Genomic DNA, 20,942 nt, shown 5'->3' with positions numbered 1-20,942 from the left:
CAACTGGTTCTGTGTGTATAAACAAGCTGTTGCTCAATGAACTATTTCTTATGAGTGCCTATGTGGTGTGGAGTGCAGGAGAATTTGTTTTTGAGGAGGGAGAGAAGCAGAGATTTTTCTTCACAGCTCTGTACTTTCCTGAGTTTACCTAAGGCCTTTAAGTTTCCTGAGCTTAAGAAAAGTGTTTGCGCTCACATACTCCCCTCCTTCCTTGACACAGTGAAGATTCATCTGTTTGTTGATCACTCAATGCCTTGGCTCAACCACGGCAATGGATGCAGACTGGCTGAGGTAAATGTACTGCCTGGGAACCTTCATGTTTGTGTATACCATACACAATGGGATCCATTATGTCTGTCTTTCGTGGTCGGCCTGTCGGATGACAGCGGACTCACCTTCCAGTGAAGATGGCTGCTGTTTTGGGAGCAGGACCTCGGTCAGGGCACCGTCGTCCTCGTAGTGCCCTGTGGCCCGTTCCGGTGGGCCCCCCTCGGCATCCCCCCTCGATCTGCGTCCTCCGCCTTCCTCCTCGCTCTCCTCTGCCTCATCCTCCGCCTGACCCCTCCCCCCCGCGGGTTCCTGGTCGTGGCGGAGCGGTCCGAGGTGTCCGCCGGCGCCGTCCTCGTGCAGCGCCAGCGGCCGGGTCTCTCTGGAGAGGGAGTCGTCCGCGTGTTCTCCCAGATAGGCCGGAGTGAGCTCGTCCATGGGGTTTACATATCTGCAGAGAGAGAGTGGGAGGGAGGAGGGGGGGGGGTGGTCAGGAAGGCCAGAGTCGGCAGCATTAATCTCTCCCAGCCGCGTAGACCGAGGCTCCACGTACAGCTACACTACAGCCCCCACGGAACATCATAACAAGCCTGTTGCTGGCCTGGCCCTCGTAAAAGAATGTTGCTCTGGCTCAACTTGACACAACGCAGCGAGAGGCTCTATAGCCTACCTTGGTCTTCCTGGGTTTTCATCGGACGATAGCAAATGTATTTACATTCGTAAACATTCTTTGGGATTGAGACGTTCTGAACAACGCGCTCTCCCATAGACCGCTGCAACGTAATTTGCGAAAGGCCGCCGACTGCTGTGTTAACGGGTTGTGGATGTGACACGGTGCTAAGTGATGGTGCAGCGCGGTGCTACCGACTGACCCCTGGTTGAGGCTGTTCTGGGACTGGAAGGGGCTGGTGTCGCTGCTCCTCCCCAAACTGCAGCTCTCGTCGCAGCACAGCGAGGGGATCAGGTGGACGGGACCTGCGGGGGTCACACAGCAGCCACCCAGTCACTAACAACCCTCTAATACCTGAAGGGGCACACCGGTAAAACAAAGAACTGTGTTCCCCTAATAACGCAGTACGACATTCATAGTAACCAGTTAAAATATACTAAGCATGTGCACCGGGATGTCGGCTCTCACAGCCGTAGCATGTTTCAGACAGGTCACCCTGGTATAGATGCCCACCCGTTCCAGAACCTACCACAGGTGTGTCCCGGGCCCAGGTGACACTGGCAGCAGGGTCTCTGGTGGAAGTCGTGGAGCCTCCCTCGCTCCAGACAGGACAACTCTGCCCCGCTGTACGGACCGTCCTGGGCCCTCAGAGACGCTGGGGATGGACAGACGGACCGACGGACACAATGTCAGAGAAAACAAACAGATGCAGTACAGTTGCGTTTCTGCGCATGTTCCTGTAGAAAAGCCATAGGTTGGACATCCGGTTCTGTATGAGAGTTCAGCTCCCTTTCGGGGTATACTGTGTTTGTGCATGTGCGTGCGTGTGTGTGTGTGTGTGTGTGTGTAGAGATATGACTCACCACTGGGCTTCTTCTCCAGAAGCTGTCTCTTGCAGTAGATAACACAGAGGATGAGCAGTGCCAGCATGACGGTGGCCAGGGCGCTGCAGATGACCGCTGCCAGGGCCATGTCCCTGGGGCTGGTCACCACCGAGGGGATGGGCACCAGGTTCACCCGCCCGCTGCCTGCGGTGTCCGAGGAGAAAGACAGAAACAACAATAACCGGGGATGTTACGACCGGTGCAAAGGTGTGGAGCGTTTGTTTGTTTTAAATGTGGCATTGTTGTCTAGATCGGTCTTTCACTGGTATACTGTACAGCTTGTTCTCAAACACCAGCAGCCTTTTAAAGGCAGAATGTCTGGAGTAGATATGAACTTTTTCTGGACAAAGATAGTAATTCCTTGTCACTCTCTCTCTCTCTCTCTCTCTCTCCCTCTCCCCTTTTCTCTCTTCCTGTACCCCATCCCTCTCTCTCTCTCTCTCTCTCTCTCTCTCTCTCTCTCTCTCCCCCCCTCCCACTAGAAGATGAGTTACAGTCATTTGTCTTCCCCTACCCCAAAGTCCTCACATGCCATTCAGACAGGCCTGTCATTAAGTCAAGGCGAGAGGTAGTCCAGCCAGACAGACATTTGAAATAAGCCTTCGGGTGAGTGTGTGTGTGTGTGTGTGTGTGTGTGTGTGCGTGCGTGTGTGTACAGTATGTGTGCGTGTATGTGCGTGCGTTGATCCTAAGACTGCAGCTGCTACTGCCACAGGCCCAGGGGGAAATCTGATGTCACTGTCTGCTGCACCACCAATCCCAGACTGTTCACACACTCCCACATTAGGAGTTTCGGCCTTGAGAAGGACTTTTTATTATCCGTTCCCACGAAGATGGAACATCAGGGCTTAATATATAATATGCTGGAAATTATAACTTTGAAATCACATGATACGGTTTAAAGGTCCTCTGTTGCAACTATCTGTTAAATGCTAAATTTATTTGGTCATTTATACCAGTTGATATTAGTGAGGCCACATTTTTGATCAATATATAATTTAGTCATCATGACTGTCAATAATACTTATCTTATTGAACAGTCGTGGCCTCCTACCGCAGGACATACTGAGGCATAGCAGAGCATGCTAAGCCATAGCAAGTAGGTGTAGATTTATGTAGAGAGCAAGGTGTATGTATAAATATTTAGTAGTTACTAAGCTCTACGTAATAACTAGAGTGAGTGCTGCAACCCATTTGAATTTAGTAGTGACTAAATCTTGACACTACGTATAGCCTAACTAGGGTTAGTTTGCACTTAGTACGACATGGTGCAACCAACTCCTGGAGAAGGGTAGTTCTACACCTACTATGAAACTGAGAGACTGGCAACCCGCCCACCATTGAGAAAAACTAATTGTGTAAGATAAGCTGAATATTTATCAAATACTATAAACGACTGTTTGTTTGAAAGAAAAAATCTTTCAATAGACCCCTTCAATCGCTGTTTGCTTTTCAGTATATTAATCATCGAGCAAAGTGAGTACAGCCGTTTCGGATTCAGGAGCTCTTTGTGATGCAGTGTAAACATTACTTTAGCTTCAGCTAGCTTTTTTATATTCAAGGGGATAGGGGATAAGGGTATTTTAGCATTCCATCTGAACAATACTTTTTTTTTTTTTTTTTTATCCCAAGCCACTGGCACAGTCATATAAAATTTTCCAAATTCAGTTTGACCTAAGGACTAAATAAATAAGTATTTAAACTTAAAGGGGTAGTGTGCTATTTTGGACATTCAGCCCGATTTGTGGTCTGTCTACCATGAACTCGAAACAGAGCCCATAATTTCACTGATTGTTCCAGTATTGAGCTAGCTGCGGTTTTTATGCAGGCTCTCTCTAGGCTACAATGGAAGTCAATGGGCAATATGTAAATGTGTTGAAAAACTATGATGAATGTGCTTTTCTGAGATGGGACGCACAGGGTGTAATCTTACCAGTCTCAGTATGCTCTCCTGTGAAATGTATTGCAATCCGAATATTTTTAGGTGTTTGGAATAACTTGCACATAGTCCTCTGTGGGAACAGTGAAAACAAGCGCCAGGGGAATGCTAACGTTCAAGCCATGCCAAACATGTAAAAACATTCAGATTGCGATACATACATACTAGCTCAATACTGGAACAATCAGTAAAATTATGGGCCCTATGTTTCAGGTTCATGGTAGACAGACCACAAATAGGGCCAAATGTTTAAAATAGTACACTACTGTACCCCTTTAAGTTGTAAACAGGTGATAACAGCTTCAGTTCCATCCACACAGCCTGCAGAAGGATACAGGCTGAACTATACTGTCCAGCATTGGTCTACCACAGTGAAAGAAATTCCTCACAACATTTTTCCTACTATCACTCGTGGGAGAGAAGGTCTCTGGATCCAGCTACAGCAGTCCTCCCAAACTGGGCATCTCTGTCACACCACCAATGTCAGGTCTTATCAGGGACCAACAGCTGCAGCAAACACAGATAAAGGCCCTGTTGAAGAGGGCTCACCTGCCGATCTTATCTCCCCACTGCACTCTGCCAATAAACTGCTGCATTTGATAGAGTACTGTATGCTTTCTCTTGTGTTGCCTTTGGAGAATGCCAAACTCATGCTTTTGTATAACAGACCCCAAAGAACAAAGGAACTCTGGCCTATCAATGGTGAATTCTGAATGGTTAACTCATTTGTTTCACTAATTGCCTTAAATTTATGGAAGTTTGATGATGTCATTGGAACGACAGCCAATAGAAAAAGACCCAAGAATTTGTCTTTTTGGTAAAATTGATCCTCCTGTCATATTCAAAGCCAAGGCCTGCTTTAAGGTTGTAACAACAACAATCTAATATTGCCACTTGGTTGCAGTTTCAACATTTGCAAGGATAATTCCATAAGGCTCTGCTGGCCTGAGCCTGAACACATCACTCCTGCCACGTCCTGAGTGGCACGAAGGTGACTGAACGTTGGTGGAGTTGTTTTGAACGTTCACTGATCTCGCTTGGCTTGTGCTCGTAGGCAATTTAATGGAGATAATTTCCTGCAAGCTGCCAGTCTGGTACGTTCTGTACAGGACAGTCAGTGGGTTGAGCCTTTGAGCCTTTGAAGTGAGGAACGATACAGAAGAAGAGAAATGTTGAGATCAAGCTGTCTAAAAGTTACAACGATGAAAGAACTGGGGATATCACTGAGGTCAGGTTTTCGTTTCTTTGAGAAGCCCTTGCCACAGGCCCTATCTCTAGGAAAAGCATTACAGTAGCGTGTAAAACAATTGATAAGAGACTCTTGTCTTTCAACGGGCTGGCCTGCGTGCTTGTGACATTTGCACTGAATTGCTTCAAATGAAATGGGGCCAACTTTCTTTGTGCATGCTGGAAAATCCTGGGTTGGAATAGAAGTACCTAAAAATCTGGAGTTCTCTGATGTGAGGCCTCCAAACAAAATAACTTGAATGTGAGGGGAATGTGATTTGAGTAAAAATTAAAAAAAACTAATCCAAGCTTTTTCTTTTTCTATTACCGGACTGACAGACACAATTCCCACATGACCTCGGCGTAAATCTGTTTGGAATGAATAAAAATGGCGGAGCGGGGATGGGTGGGCTGGCAGCCACACGCTTTCTACAGCCAACTTTTACAACTCTCTACCGTGACACTGAAGAAGGAGCCCACAAAAAAAACTCCAGCAGATGAAACGCGTTAAAGTGGGCCGAAGGAATCCATAAAACACAATCTCAATTCTCTGTTCCAGAAACGGGCCGGGAGAAGGGGAGTGTGTGGAGATTTACGGCCGTCTCTGACAGAGGCCCCCGCTGCACAGCTGCAGTGTCGCCCCGGGCCAGTGTGGCCTATTAGAACGATCTGCCCTTTAAGTTTTCACCACCCTCCCCGAGATAACACTGCAGGAGGAGGGGAGGAGGGAGCGACACGTACAAACATTTGGAAGCGTTCCACCGAGACTCTCCGTAGCAACTATCTGCTCCGTGACACAATGGCCATTTTGTTTCACGGGGCCTCTGTTATCAAAATGGCTAGGCAGACAGACACACATACACAGGAAGACAGACACGCAGGCAGAAAGACTCACAGACAGAAAGAAAGACTTTGCAGGCAGACAGAGAGACAGGCTGGCAGGCAGGCAGAGAGACAGACCGACAGACAGACAGACAGACAGACAGACAGACAAGCAGACAGACAGACGGGCAGGCAGACAGACAGACAGACAGACAGACAGGCAGACAGACAGACAAGCAGACAGACAGACGGGCAGGCAGACAGAGAGACACAGGCAGACAGACAGACAGAGAGACAGACGGGGAGGAACACCAGACCAACAGCACAGACAGACGGAACTTGGATGTCCCTGTGCAAATCTTCATGGAATGTGTGTATGGCAGAGCAATACACTGGCTTAATTTTACTGATAATGCATTTGTTTTATTTGAATGCATTGTCATCCTCCCATCCAACTACAGCAACAGCAGAACAATGTAAGACTGAGTCCCCAACAGGGGGTTGTAACATGGCTTCACGCAATGCGTCCCAAGTCAGAATTCTCTACAGTACATCTGGGGGAGGAGCGAAGACTCAGCGCATTTTGCGAGTGGTCTGTGATCCCGGAGAAGTTTTGATCTAACAGAGGGGTGCTAAACCTGGCTGGGCCCGCTCGTACCCACTCGCTGCCAAAAAGTCTACAGAAACATCTGCAGCCTCCAACGATCAGGAAGTCACACTCAATTACCAAAGGTATAAGTTAGCTGGCCCACTCGCTTTGTGTGAGTGCCTAAAATCATAAGGTTATACTTAAGCACTCTTAATGGCCGGAAAAAGGGGATGGTAATTAGATGTGTGGCCTACTGGAATTCAATCCCCTACTTTGTGAACAGAACGCCCCTTCCCTTTAAATAAATACCTCTATGGGTAAGCATAACGTGGTACTAAATTGCTGCACCGTTTAAGAATGTTCTAGAGGTTAATATGCTATCTATCAACACTGTTTGACATAAGACCACTCCCAGACCAACTGAAAAGAAGTATGATCATTAAAAGTGTGCCATTTCGAATTGTTTTGTCCCTTATGATAAGTGGCCCAAACAAAGGATGAATTCCTTCAGTCAGTGACCGAGAACAAAGCAGTAACGGTGGTTAACATGGCCAAAAGCTAAAATGATCCAGTCCTGGCCAGACTGGGTATTATGCTAGCAGTATCCATTTCGGCTTTCATAGCCTTGCTTGTAAAAAAAAAAGAAGCATTTATTTGGTCATAAAACATTGCTTGCTGGCTCAATGAGGAGTGAATGAACTATGATTTTTTTTTCTCCACCCATTGGGGGCTGTGGGCTCTGGTTTCTCCCAGGACCCAGTAGCAGCATGTTTTAGAGGAAGGTATGTGCTTTGTTGTGGCATTACTGTATGATATGTTTATGGTCATGGTTGTACAGTTGGTCCCGAGTTCAACATTTTGAGCAGCTGAATGACTGTTCTCATTCAAGGTTTTGTTCATCTTTCTTTCTTCTCAAATATCACCTTGTACATTCCTTGGCCTGATTCGAATGGTTCGAGTAACTGAAGACATTTTACAGAGGTTGGATTAATGTTACTTAACGTTAGTGAATGATAACTCACAGTGTGGTTCATATGGAGGCGGAGGGTCTCCACAGGGGATACACTCCATGTCCTGGAATCCACTTAGCTTCGTTTTGCGGTAAAATCTATTAAACACAACAGATATTTAATTACAATGTGAATTTGACCATTAATCCCCTTAGTTGTGCACACTATTGAACCAGTTGCATTGAGCATTATTGAATGTACAAGATAGATATCGTTTGCGTGATGGTATAGTTTTTTAGTGATTGACTTACCCAGGCAGACAATCCCCACAGACAGCATTGCTGGTGGTGGAACAGTTGCCCTTCTGGAAGCGGTTAATGAGGGCGCAGTCCAGGCACGGCTTGCACTTCTGCAGGCTCCGGTCCTCTTTGAAGCGGCTGCTCCGGCAGGGCACGCACCGGGCATCCTCTCCGTAACCAAAGCCACATTCCTGGGGGGATTAAGGGGAGAAATCCCCTGGGTAAGAGGTTGGACTGGAGGGGGGGGGGCAGCGGGAGAAAGGCTGTGAATGCGGACTACCAGGGGTCTGGAATTGAAGAATGATCTTGGCTCGCAGGATAGGAAGGGAACAATAGGCTGCCTCTTTCGAGAGTCTATTTTACACTGGCAATAATCTCCCTGACTCTCACAGAATCAATGAGAGGGGCTTCCGCTGCAGACCCAAGAATGGCCATCCATTTGAATTATAAAGGCCCTTGGGGACACCCACTGTTGTATTATTGCAAATTTATTGCTGGGTTTTTGTTCCGACTCGCTCTCTCCGAGCCGACCCGGTGAGGGTGCTGGTGATTGAGAGGCCGGTTGGTGAAGGCAGGTCCTCAGTTAGCCAGGGGAGAGGATTATGGAGAGGTACACAAGCGTAAGAAGATGAATACCTCTTCTGCCCCCTACAATGAGCTGCACTTAAAAAGCACAGCATCCCATTACTGAATGAGTGATCTAAAACCCATCCGCTTTGTTGTCAAGATAAAATAATAAAATGCAAGATATTTGTGAGCTTTCAAATGTGCCTTTTACCCTCAAAATATCAATTTGGACCTACTAGCAAAAAATGAAGTAAAAACGGACACAAAAAAACAAAACAAGAAATTAAAAAACGATGATGAAACACCGCTCATTATAATATCACTGAAATGTATTTTTAATCATCGCACGGGTCATTGAACTACTGCACGCAGTACAGTTAACCCTGGTCAACACAGGATCAGGTCTCCCCAGCCCACAGAGGGGGCGAGTGGCAACCTTGATTTCCTGTGGTCATCCAGGGACATTTACATTCCTGCTGATCATCCTATCCCACGGCAAGTAAGAGGAGCCTGCTGGAATGACATCACTCATTGTATTGTGTGCAGCAGCTGCCCAGGGGGCTGGGGATTGGGTGGGCTCATATATCATTAACGTGAAGGTCGGCTTCAAACAGCGCGCCTCTCTCTTCGCCCGTGTCTCGTTTCACCGCCTGGGCATGCGGCCGCGCTGGAATGTGGGCACAGGGGCCGAAGGGGGTGGGGTGGGGGGGGGGTTGAGACAACGTGCGAGGCGAAGATGCGATCGAGTGATGGCACCACGGAGTCGGGGCAGAAGATGAGGAATTCGGTCCTTTCAGCCAAACATATGTGCCGACACCGGACCTCGGGGCGGACTCTGGCCACAGGAGGGCCAGGGCGGGGCCGCAGCTGTGGATGTGGGCTCGCCGTATAAGGACCTGCTCTACAGCAGCAACACAGGGCCGGGAACAGGGAGAGAGAGAGAGAGATTAAGAGTGAGACAGATGCAGGGGCAGGGGGGTGATGATGATGATGATGAGTGACCAAGGAGGAAGTAAAGAAAGTCTGGCCTTTCATGGTTAGAACCTGGGAGGGCACAATGCTGCCTTCCTAGAGAGATATAATCAAGTGCAGAGACGCAGGCGAGGTAGCCGAGCCCTGGGAGCCTGGGGGTTTGGGACTGCCAGAGTGTCCCATTTCCAGATGAAGGGGCCCTGGGGAGGATTCAGCCGTCCCCACAAAGCCCGGCGCTGGCAGCGACTCTGCCCATGTGGCAGGAAAGGGGCTGCTGCCACGTACACAGGGCAGGGCACAGAGGAATAGGAGCTCTCAGCCAACATCTCGCCCACTCCGTTCCGGGCAACCCTGTGCATCTCTTTATGTTACAGTATCTCTTTCAGTACTTTGTCCATGATAACAGGACAGATCTCACACCCTAACTGCATAGAGGTAACATATCTGGAAGATAAAGTAGCAACTTAACTTGCCATATAAATACAGTAACTGTGAAGATAATGTTCAATGTGGGCTTTTGATTTTTTCAATTTCATTTAACCGTTTTTCGTTCTAAGCTGGTTAATTAAGAGCATTCATATTTACAGTGATAGCCTGTTCTGTCTGTTTGGTTGAGATTGACCAAAACATATAAATAAATTAAAAAATTCAGCTTTCTCAAGTGAGTCATCACTTATCATCTGCATAATGTTGGGTTATTTACTGTATCCTCAACATGAGCCAGTGCTTACAAGTCTAATATCACTATCCATATCTTCAGATCTAGGTTTGGTGAGAATGCCAAGTCAAACAAAAAAGCTAGTGTTGAACAGTGGACGAATGGGTGAGAGAGAGGGGGGGGGGGAGGGGGGAGAGGGAGAGGCAGTCTAACTAAGAGAGATGGAGACATGCAGAGAGACGGGCCAAGGGAGAGAGGGAGAGAGAGAGAGAGAGAGAGCTGGCTGGGGTTGAAGCGTGTTCAGGCAGAGAGATATTTCCGAGATTAAGAGGGAATCACAAGAGCCTCCAGTGGAGGCCAGTCATCTGATCTGCTAATGAACAAGCCAGGGAAACAATGTGAGTTTGTCTATCGCAGTGTGCCATCTTACATTCCCCTCACACGCTTTCTTCTATGCCAGCTCGCAACTTTTACCCTCGGCTGGAGAAGGAAACGTTTTAGTGTCTCTCTCCAGTCTCCACATCAAAGGGATCTCGCCTTTTTGCCGATGCGCAATGCACTAGTTTCCATCATGCACTACGGAGCCAACTACTATACCCCTGCTTGTTTGATAGGCCAAGCGACATGGCAAAATACCTAGGTAGGATGCTATTGATGTAGTGATCAGACCTACAAACCAATGTTTGATGAAGGACTTTCCGACTGCGTAGGTGGTGCTTCAAGCTGGGGGGAGAAAAGCTCATTCATGTTTGTGAGCTCACAGCAGACTTCCACAGCAGACTTCCTCAGAGAGCTATAAAGGAAATTCCTTGTGGATTTGTGCCACAAGTCTCACTCCTCACTGAGGTGCACTCCTCCACTGTTCATAGATCCACAGTGAGACGGCGTCCCGCTACTAGCAGAACGAACAAGGCCAACAATCATTAACTAGGACCCCAGGGCATCCAGCATTCATGCCTGTTAAAATGGCAGAGGAACATGAGGTCTACTGAGGCACACCACCATGTCCATGTGAACCAAGATAAAAGTAACCTAGTTGAAATTCATGAGCTCGACAGATGTCGAAAGAGAGTTAAAGCCGGTGCTTACCTGAGAACAAGACAATACTGAGAACAGTATTGCCTTTAGATGGTTGACTAAGTTCTGGCTTGGTTATTGGCTGACTAACTTTTCCCGTGCACCTCCTGGCCATTTATACTTAGCTAGCACCCAGAAATCTGTCTTTTGCAATGGCAAGGCTGGTGAAAGAAGGTATGCCCAGCTCTCAGTGTACTGCAAGTTTATGCATGGTTTCTCTCAAACAATGAAGACAATAAGTTGGACAGGGAATGTGTGTGTGTGTGTGTGTGTGTGTGTGTGTGTGTGTGTGTGTGTGTGTGTGTGTGTGGTGGGGGGGGGAAGGGGAGGGGGGGGGCAAAGGGTTCCATTCAGCTACAGAAAGTCAAAAGTATGGGTGTAACTGATTAAAGGGGGGTCGGTGTTCTACAAAAGGTAATAACGCTTTGGCCTTTTTCTCCATGAAAGAGAGGAAGCAATAAATAACTTTTTTCAGGAGTTTTGTTTTACAGAGGTTATTCAGCTCATCGAAGAGACCTAATAAGATCGCTTTTATCACAGTTTTAGAGCAGCTTTCCTTTTCACAGATCAAGGCAAATATTTTCCTCTAAACGGTGGTGGTGAGTAAATTAGTACTAGGGAAAGGTCAAAGTGACACATTTCCTCTGATTCTGAATAGAATTCACATATAAAGTCCAGGTCATTCACATACTGTACAGTATGCACTGCACTGCAGGCATCAATAGCACAAATTAATTTGTTTTAAAGCCAAGCCTGTGCATTATTCCAAAAGGTCCCAAACCTTTGACAGCTCCTGTCCTGCATCGCACTGCCTGCAGGGTCTGCAGCTCCCGAGCGGGTCCTTGTACTCCTGTTCCCTGCAGTCTCTGCTCTCTTCCTCTGCACTCGCTGGAACCTGAGAGAAGCAACAACAGCAATCTGATACCGGCCAGCCAGGGATTCCTGCTTTCATCAGTGAGAGATAATGTGGGCTGAATCCAGAGCGGTCGTAATCCCCCAACCGGCTTTGACTCCCCCTTGATTTAAGTTCTGTACTGTTGCTCAACCATATTTGTATTCTGTATATGTCCACAGCCATAACTGACCATTATGAGAAGCATAACAATTACAGATAATATTGCATTTTGTTGTCTAAGATGACTGAAGCTAAGATGAATTCAATGCCTTACCAGCGATGAGCATATAATGTGCAATGACAGTACAAGTAAGCAGCTGTGTCCAAGTATCCAGGCCATTTTTAGGGGCTGTTGCTTGGGTAACTGTTGAAAAAGGAGATGCATGGTAAATGGACATAATCAGAGGTTTACTCTAGCATGTTTACTCTAGCACAACTTTATTGACAGAGACTATTTAAACTTTAACCAAAAATGTATCCAACTTCACTAGTAATCAAATCAAGCAAAGTCATACATAATCTATTAATCTATTCAAAATTCACAGTGACAGACAGGTGAATCCTATATTATGTTAATTAACGGATGAATAAATAACGGGTCAGGCTCGTTGACCAAAAATATAACGTCGTGTCATTACACATGGATGAAAAATGGTTGTGACACTGACTATGCTACATATGAACAGGGTTGATTGTATTACTGTATATAGAGAGAAAATGATTCATATTGGTTTCACCTTTTTTATAGGCTACATATTGCTGGGAATTTGTCATTTTAACGCAGGGATAACCCAGTGTTCATGATGCAGTAATTAATATCAATGCAACAGTAATTCTATGTTCAATGACATGGCAGGTCAATTCTAACTAATAAGTAGGCTACTTCCATCTTCCAGGCTATATGGTTTCATTTGAGGGAATACAGCCCCTTCAGAAACTATCACCCTCAGTGATTTAGATTGCCTAGATAGTGCCTACCTGATAAAAATGTAGGTTAATGGTACATTAGTCGGGTCTTTGATGATCGTTTCCTCCGGTAGTGCGATTGTAGTTTCAGCCCGATACCTCTTGAGCGTTGTGCACCGGGCTCCAGACCACTCCAGCCCGCCGTCGTGCTCGCCTGCGCCGCTCCGCTCTAGTCCAGGAGAAGCACCGGATTGAGGACAAAATCAGCGCGGGGATCAAAGGCGAGGGGTGGCTGCGATCTAACGCATGTAATCTGATCTCTGATCTGCAGCTACATCAAAGCGCAGCCAAATGCTTGGGCACTAATAGCGCTCCAAATAGATCATTATGACTTTATGACAATCAAGTCAACAAGTTTCGATACTATTGCTATATGTATAGGGATGCAAAAGTCTGAAGAGAGCAAGTAGTCGAGGACTTGTTATTCCGCTTTGAAACGGCAAGCCATCCCTCTCCCCAGCAGCGCCGCCTCCCTCTGTGGGATCCTCGCTCTGTTTGTTTGGTTTATCTGAGGGCTGGCTGTTTGATGCCAGGATCTGGTTTGAAGTCGAGCTCAGCCCTCAACATTCCCTTTCATCTCAACGAGCTGCAGATGCCATGACGTCACCCGCTGGTCGAGGATTGGCCGGCCTGTTACTGTCTGCAGCCTGCGGAGAGGAAGTCGGTACCAGAAAGTTAACAAACAGGGAGAGCAAAACTGGCTTGACTTTATGGTGGTCAGTTTGGAAAGCCTTCCCTTGATAAAGCTGCCTTATGAAAAGTTTGTAAACTGATGGTAGACCTCTAGGTATAGTTCATAGTTTAATAAACAATCTTGAGATCGTAAATGTTATGGTTATGGTTCAACTTGGCTGAATTAACATTCACAAATCATCACCTCACAACTTGAAATATTGATGAAATAGACTGACCAAACCATAACTTTCTACAGCCACAACAATCAACTAGCTACAAACATCTAATATGCGTTACCTGTAAGGAGATTAGGAGATAGGCCTACAGATTAGTGAGCTCTGGTGAGTAGCCTAGTAATAGGCACTGACTTCCTACGTTAAAATTAACCTATTGTAAGTCACTTTGGATAAAAGTGTCTGCTTAATTGTATTTATTTATAATTTTATTTTTATTCAACCTTTATTTTACCAGGGAGTTCCTTTGAGAACAAGTCTCTTTTTCGAAGGATCCCTGGCCAAGAAAGCAGCAATAAAAGTTACACCATGTTAAACAAGGTTAAAACAACACAACATACAAAGCCAATACAGTGACACGTAAGTATGTCTGTAATGATTGTAATGTACCTAATGAACATTATAACCTAAATAAAATGTTATTAACCTTTACAATAGACTGAACATTTGAAGGAGAGAGAGAGAGAGAGGGGGTGGGGCGGGGGGTGGGGGCGGGTGGGTGGGTGGTTGAAAGTTCAGATTTACAGCTGAAGTGGACAGTTAGTTCAGGCTACATGTCTGGGCTTGTTGTAGACCAGTTTCAGGAAAATTTGTGTCATTCATGATTGTGCAAACGTGTAGCATTGTAGCTAAGGTGTTGTCCACTTTAATGTTGGTGTCATTAGCTGATTGTTGTTCTTGCATGTGTTAATAACAAATTATTTATTGAATACATGTGTAATGTTCCGTCATTTCAACTACTGTAGATTTTTTATTATTTTTATAATACTTTCAGTTTTACATTGCACTGTTACAGTTCATCATGGCAGTCCTGTAATGTGTTATGGGATTAATTCACAACATAGACTGTCAACTATTCACTTATCACTGTCCACAAACCCTCAACTATTCCTCTCTTTTAATATGCAGCCTGTTTTCATTGTTTGGTCTAGAGGAGCCACCACTGAAAAGTGTTACTTTTGGTTCACCCCTACATAGACTAAAAGGCAGAGAGCCAGGAGAAGCCCTCAGGATGGTTCTGGTGTTATTCTTTGTTAGCCTATACCTTGGGCCATCACAAGTTGATCAGGGGGCCCCAAAAAACATTTTGGGACATGGTCCTGGTGTAATTATATAATTGCAAATATTAAGCTTCTACAATGGCATAAAAAGTCATAGAAGTATGACATTTGGAAGAGAGTATCCTGACACAGGGGAAAGCAGGACAAAATATTTCAGGGCTTGCTGCAACTCTATTTGAAGATATCACCCACAACATCTTCAAAAAGACAAAAGAAAGTACTGTCCGCCAGGCAAAGTCTCAACTCTCAAATGATTATTACATAGAGTACATAGAGGACTGGTAGTCTAGCCACTAGTACATAGAGGACTGGTAGACTAGTCTTTATACATAGAGGAGTGATAGACTAGTCACTAGTACATAGAGGACTGATAGACTAGTCACTAATACATAGAGGACTGGTAGACTAGTCACTAGTACATAGAGGACTGGTAGACTAGTCACTAGTACATAGAGGACTGGTAGACTAGTCTCTAATACATAGAGGACTGGTAGACTAGTCACTATACATAGAGGACTGATAGACTACACTAGAGGACTGATGTATAACCTCCAGAAGTTCTCAGACTACTCCTCTATCGTGGGCTGCATCAGTGAGAACGTAGAGGAAGAGTACAGGGATGTGGTCAGGAGATTCGTTAGATGGTCTGGAGGACCATGGTGAGGAGAACCAGCTCCAACTCAACATCAGCAAGACCAAGACCAAGGAGTTGGTGGTGGACTTCAGAAGGAACAAGAGGCCCCCAACCCCCATCACCATCCAGGGGGAGAAAATTGAGATGGTGGACTCATACAAGTTCCTGGGAGTGTACTTGAACAACAAACTGGACTGGTCGGACAACACTGATGCACTTTATAGGAAAGGACAGAGCAGACTGTTCAGCGCAGGTCCTTTGATGTGTGTAGCAGGCTGCTGCGGATGTTCTGAATAAAGAAGAGAACTGGCACTCATGAGATAGACAGTATAGTCTTCAAAGTTGAAATGGGAAAACGGACGCGTTTCAGCCTTAAGCCTTCAGCTGATGATTGCTTAAGGCCGAAACGCATCCGTTTGCCCATGCAAACATTAAAGACTATACTGTCTATCTCGTGAGTGCCGGTTGTCTTCTTTATTCACTGTATCTCCCTATCGGGCACCCGTGATTGTTCATTGAAACCAGGAGTTGTGCGTACTCTCACGCTTCATTGCTGCAGATGTTCTACCAGTCTGTGGTAGCCAGAACACTATTCTTTGCCATAGCATGCTGGAGAGGCAACACCAGGCCTAGGAAGACAATCAAACTGAACAAGCTGGTGAGGACGGACAGCTCTAGCAACAAATGGACAGTTTGGAGGCTGTGGTGTAGAGGAGGATGAGGGCCAAACTGAAGTCCATCCTGGACAACCCCTCCCTATGATGAGCTATGGCAGATGGGGAGCGGGTTTGCAGTTCGGTGAGCTGGGGATCGCGTCACTGCCTTTTGCAGATGATGTGGTCCTGATGACATCTTCGGCCTGTGACCTCCAGCAATCCCTGGATCGGTTTGCAGCCGAGTGCGAAGCGGCTGGGATGAAAATCAGCACCTCTAAATCTGAGGCCAGGGTTCTTAGCAGGAAACCGGTGGATTGTCCACTCCAAGTAAGGAATGAGTCCTTACCCCAAGTGAAGGAGTTCAAGTATCTGGGGGTCTTGTTCATGAGTGAGGGGACTATGGAGCGGGAGTTTGGCCAGAGAGTTGGAGCAGCAGGAGCGGTTCTGCAATCGCTTTACCGCACTGTTGTGACGAAAAGAGAGCTGAGATGAAAGGCAAAGCTCTCGATCTACCGGATCTTAGTTCCTACTCTCACCTATGGTCATGAAGGATCGGTCATGACCGAAAGAACGAGATTAAGGATACAAGCAGCTGAGATGAGTTTTCTCAGGAGGGTGGCTGGTGTCTCCCTTAGAGATCAGGTGAGAAGTTCATTAATCCGTTAGAGACTCGGAGTAGAGCCGCTGCTCTTTTGCGTCGAAAGGAACCAGTTGAGGTGGTTCGGGCATCTAGTTAGTATGCCTCCTGTGTGCCTCCCTAGGGAGGTGTTCCAGGCATGTCCAGCATGGAGGACGCCACAGGGCAGACCCAGGACCAGGTGGCGGAATTACATCTCCACACTGGCCTGTGAGCAGCTAAAGTTTCCCCAAGCAGTTGATGTTGCTAGGGAAAGGGATGTCTGGGGCCCTCTGCTGGAACTGCTGCCTCCGCGACCTGGCCCCAGATAAGCGGATGATGACGAAGACTCTTCCTAGTTGAGAGATATATAATACGCACATCGGCAATGGGTGCTAAAGATGAGTCATAAGTTGTAAGTAGAACCCGCACACCAACTGTAGTTTAAAAGATTTCTTTATTGAGCAATGTTTCGATCCTTCTGGATCGAAACGTTGCTCAATAAAGAAGTCTTTTAAACTACAGTCGGTGTGCGGGTTCTTCCTACAACTTACAACTAACAACTGAAGACTCTTCCTAGACCTGGCCGCCCGGCCAAACTGAGCAATCGGGGAAGACGAGCCTTGGCCAGAAGGGTGAGCAGGAACCCGAGGGTCACTCTGACAGAGCTACAGCATATCCTTGTGGAGATGGGAGAACCTTCCAGAAGATCAACCATCCAGGCAGCATTCCACCAATCAGGCCTTTATGGTAGAGTGGCCAGATGGAAGCCACTCCTTAGTAAAAGGCATATGACAGTCTGCTTGGAGTTTGCCAAAAGGCGTCTGTGAATGTCCTTGAGTGGCCCAGCCAGAGGCCAGACCTGAATCCAATTGAACATCTGTAGAAAGAGCTGAAAATGGCTCCAACCTCCAACCTGACCGAGCTTGCAAGGGTATGTCAATTGGAATGGCCAATTTCCCAAGACGCCTTGGAGCTGTAATTGCTGCCAAAGGTGCATCAACCAAGTATTAGGCTAAGGGTGTGTACAGATATGTAATAAATGTAGCAACAAACTATACAAATCATCTTAAAGGTTAATCTGCTTCGATCTCTTTAAACACAAATTTGACATCAACACATTAGACATACATCATGGAAATTTACAGGCCGACAGTATGATCTGTTTTAAAAAAATATTTTTTACATGTATTTAGATAATCAATATAATTCACTATTGCAACAGTATCTAGTGACTAATCAATGCACTAGCTAGGGGTTAATCTAGGACTTAGTGACTAGTGGACGGTCAATTAGCCGTCTATGCACTACTGACTAGTCCTCCATGCACTACTGGCTAGTGACCAGTCCTCTGTATAGTTACTAGTCTATCAGTCCTCTATGTACTAGTGACTAGACTATCAGTCGTCTGTGTATAGTGACTAGTCTATCAGTCCTCTATGTATATTGACTAGTCTACCAGTCCTCTATGTACAAGTGACTAGTCTATCAGTCCTATATGTATTAGTGACTAGTCTTCCAGTCCTCTGTGTATAGAGACTAATCTATCAGTCCTCTTTGTACTAGTAACTAGTCTACCAGTCCTCTATGTAGTAGTGACTAGACTACCAGTCCTCTATGTACTAGTAACTAATCTACCAGTCCTCTATGAAGTAGTGACTAGTCTACCAGTCCTCTATGTACCAATGAGTAGTCTACCAGTCCTCTATTTACTATTGGCTAAACTCCCAGTCCTCTATGCACTAGTGGCTAGACTACCAGCCCTCTATGTATAGTGACTTATCTACCAGTCCTCTATGAAGTAGTGACTAGTGTACCAGTCCTCTATATACTGCTGACTAGTCTACCAGTCCACTATGTACTAGTGACTAGACTACTGTATCAGTCATCCATGTAGTGGCTAGACTACCAGTCCTCTACTGTATGTACTAGTGACTAGACTACCAGTCATATATGTACTGAAGGAAAACCATCTGTTTTCTAAAAAGAAATAAAAACAAAAATGAAGTTGACTCAATTGGTAGTTGGCTTCTACTTGAGTGTATTGCTCTCTATAAACTAGAAATTGCACTTACCCCCATTTGGAAGGCTAGTGACTGAAAATAAAATTTTCTTTGATTTGAGGTAAAAAAAAAAAAAAAAGTAATCTTGCACTCAAATTGAAGCTTATGAACTAGGGAAGCTTTCTATATACAAGTGAGGCATAGATATTCACCACAAAGTGCTGAAAAATAATCATTTTGATGTCGGACAGACTACTTTTTTTTGTCTTTTTGGGATGTTGTGGGTGATATCTTAAAAGAGTTGTAGCAAGCCCCAGTCTTATTTTGATGCTTTCCCTTATGTGTCAGGATGCTCTCTGCCAAATGTCATACTTGTATGACTATTTATGCCATTATAGTAGGCTACCATACTATTTGCACTTAGATAATTTCCCCAGGAACATGTCCCAAAAAGAAAATGTTTGGCCCATTGAGACCAAACGGGGCCGAGTTGGGGGTGCTCTTTATCACCTTATGATGGCCCAAGGTATAGGCTAAGAAGTAATGAGGAAAAAGGTAGCAGAAAACATCCTGAGGTCTCCGGCAGATAACCTCTACATGTATTGGTGGACACATACAGATTTCGCCATCTAGTGGTAAGATACAGTGCTACACTGTATCTTCCACTCTTCACCCTGGAGCGTTTCATGCATGAGATGCTGACCAGGGCTTAGGCTTTGTTTCCATCTACTGGCAATACGGTGTCATTGCATCTTTCATGATTCACCTTCAGTTTGAGTAAATACATGATACAGAAAGTTACTTGGAATGTGATTGTAAACCAATTCATGCTTTTGACTTTTACTTTTGTAGTTATTAGAAAGATTGCCGTTTTCTTTGTGTAATGATCCATGTAGCCTACTTCAGCCTTTAACAAGCACATATCCTCAGATAGAAAAAAGTATTGCCATATTCTATTCTATTCTATTCTATTCTATTCTAGTCTCGTCTGTTGCTGTTCTATTCTATAAAATTAGCCTGTCTCTTAGGAAAATATTACTTTGAGTTATTATTCGTTGGACAATGCAATGCCATGCACCCCATCCCAATGCCCATTTACTGTATCTTTAAGAGGTGCGTGCGTGAACCCTGCAGTACCGAACTTGTTCTATGTAGGCTACTCTTCCATGGAATGCTTCGTAGAACATCTAAATAGGCTACAGATTCATTCGATGTTTCAGGAAGCCCTTCTAGACTCTCTTGTGGATGGAAAACAGCGACGTGCGCAATACGGGGTGTGAAGGTGTCGAGGACGGGGCAGAGATGCCGCACTGTGCGTGAACAAGGATGCTCGCGGACAGAGTCGTGCCCTAAAACGTAAGTGATGCTCTCTCTGCGGCATGGACTTTATTTAAGAAATGCGTTTTTTTCGCACACAATGAATGTTAATGCATTTGTTTACATGTATTTTAATATTGTACATAGCCTTAGTTGGTAGAAACACTTGGTTTCAGAAAATGCTAATATAAGATATTTGGAACGATATGCATACCCGCATAAAATACTGTAATGTCAACGAGTAGCCTACAGATACAAGTGCTGAAAGTCCTTGACTTGGGATAGATGATGTCATTCATCTACGTTGCATGTATTCTACTCTACTGGTGCAACTGCACCAAACCATAGCAAAACATTTACAAACATATGTGGAGACCTCTACAGATCTTATATGACCCCATACATTATTATGCCTTATTCTCATAAACATGAGTCCCATGCATTAAGAGGGGTTGCAGTGTTTTAGTTCAATGCCACTGCCAGGCTGCTTGAACCAAAACATCTGAAGGCTCTGAAATAGGCCTGACATTTCTCCTAATGCGTACTCACGCGTAGGCTAATCCAATATCGAACTTTATTGTGCTTTATTGTTACAAATTGTAGCGTCTTCCCTTTTAGTTTCAAACATTCTAAGTAAACAGTATAGCCTACACGCAACTGCTAATGCTACTAGAGTCGAGACTACAACTACCGTCGTTCAGTGGCCTCCCTATCCTCCGTCCAACCAGCGGACAGCCCCGGAGCTATCGCTCATTATTAGAACAGCGCCTTTGAAGGAATTACTAGGAAGTAGCCTAACCATTTTACTAGCCCACGAATCTCTGCCCTTTTCAGGATAGTCCTACGAAGTGGAAATGAACGGTGTGAACTCTTTGAGAATACCATGAAACCGATGTCTTGGATGGACAAAAGTGAGTAACTGTACAGCCTAGCGGCGATCTGGCTACTGCAGTGGTATCCTATCA

General features: G+C 45.5%; 1 protein-coding gene across 1 annotated transcript in view; it reads right to left on the bottom strand.

Annotated features, from left to right (window-relative positions):
- The window catches only part of LOC311312462 (tumor necrosis factor receptor superfamily member 19-like), a 14,237-nt gene extending 1,020 nt beyond the window's left edge, over positions 1-13,217 (bottom strand). The window contains exons 1-9 of the mRNA XM_084442424.1: positions 12,795-13,217; positions 12,091-12,180; positions 11,703-11,816; positions 7,660-7,838; positions 7,421-7,506; positions 1,801-1,965; positions 1,467-1,592; positions 1,140-1,242; positions 396-718 (exon numbers count right to left, since the gene is read on the bottom strand). Coding sequence (XP_084298550.1) covers positions 396-718; positions 1,140-1,242; positions 1,467-1,592; positions 1,801-1,965; positions 7,421-7,506; positions 7,660-7,838; positions 11,703-11,816; positions 12,091-12,156 — 1,162 coding nt within the window. The 5' untranslated portion in view covers positions 12,157-12,180; positions 12,795-13,217. The remainder of the gene's footprint in view (positions 1-395; positions 719-1,139; positions 1,243-1,466; positions 1,593-1,800; positions 1,966-7,420; positions 7,507-7,659; positions 7,839-11,702; positions 11,817-12,090; positions 12,181-12,794) is intronic.
- Between the last annotated feature and the right edge of the window lie 7,725 nt (positions 13,218-20,942).

This window comes from Borostomias antarcticus (genome assembly GCF_949987555.1).
Source record: "Borostomias antarcticus genome assembly, chromosome: 1".
NCBI lineage: Eukaryota > Metazoa > Chordata > Actinopteri > Stomiiformes > Stomiidae > Borostomias > Borostomias antarcticus.
Note: the sequence above shows the minus strand (reverse complement) of the source record. Positions and strands in the feature narration are given on the sequence as shown.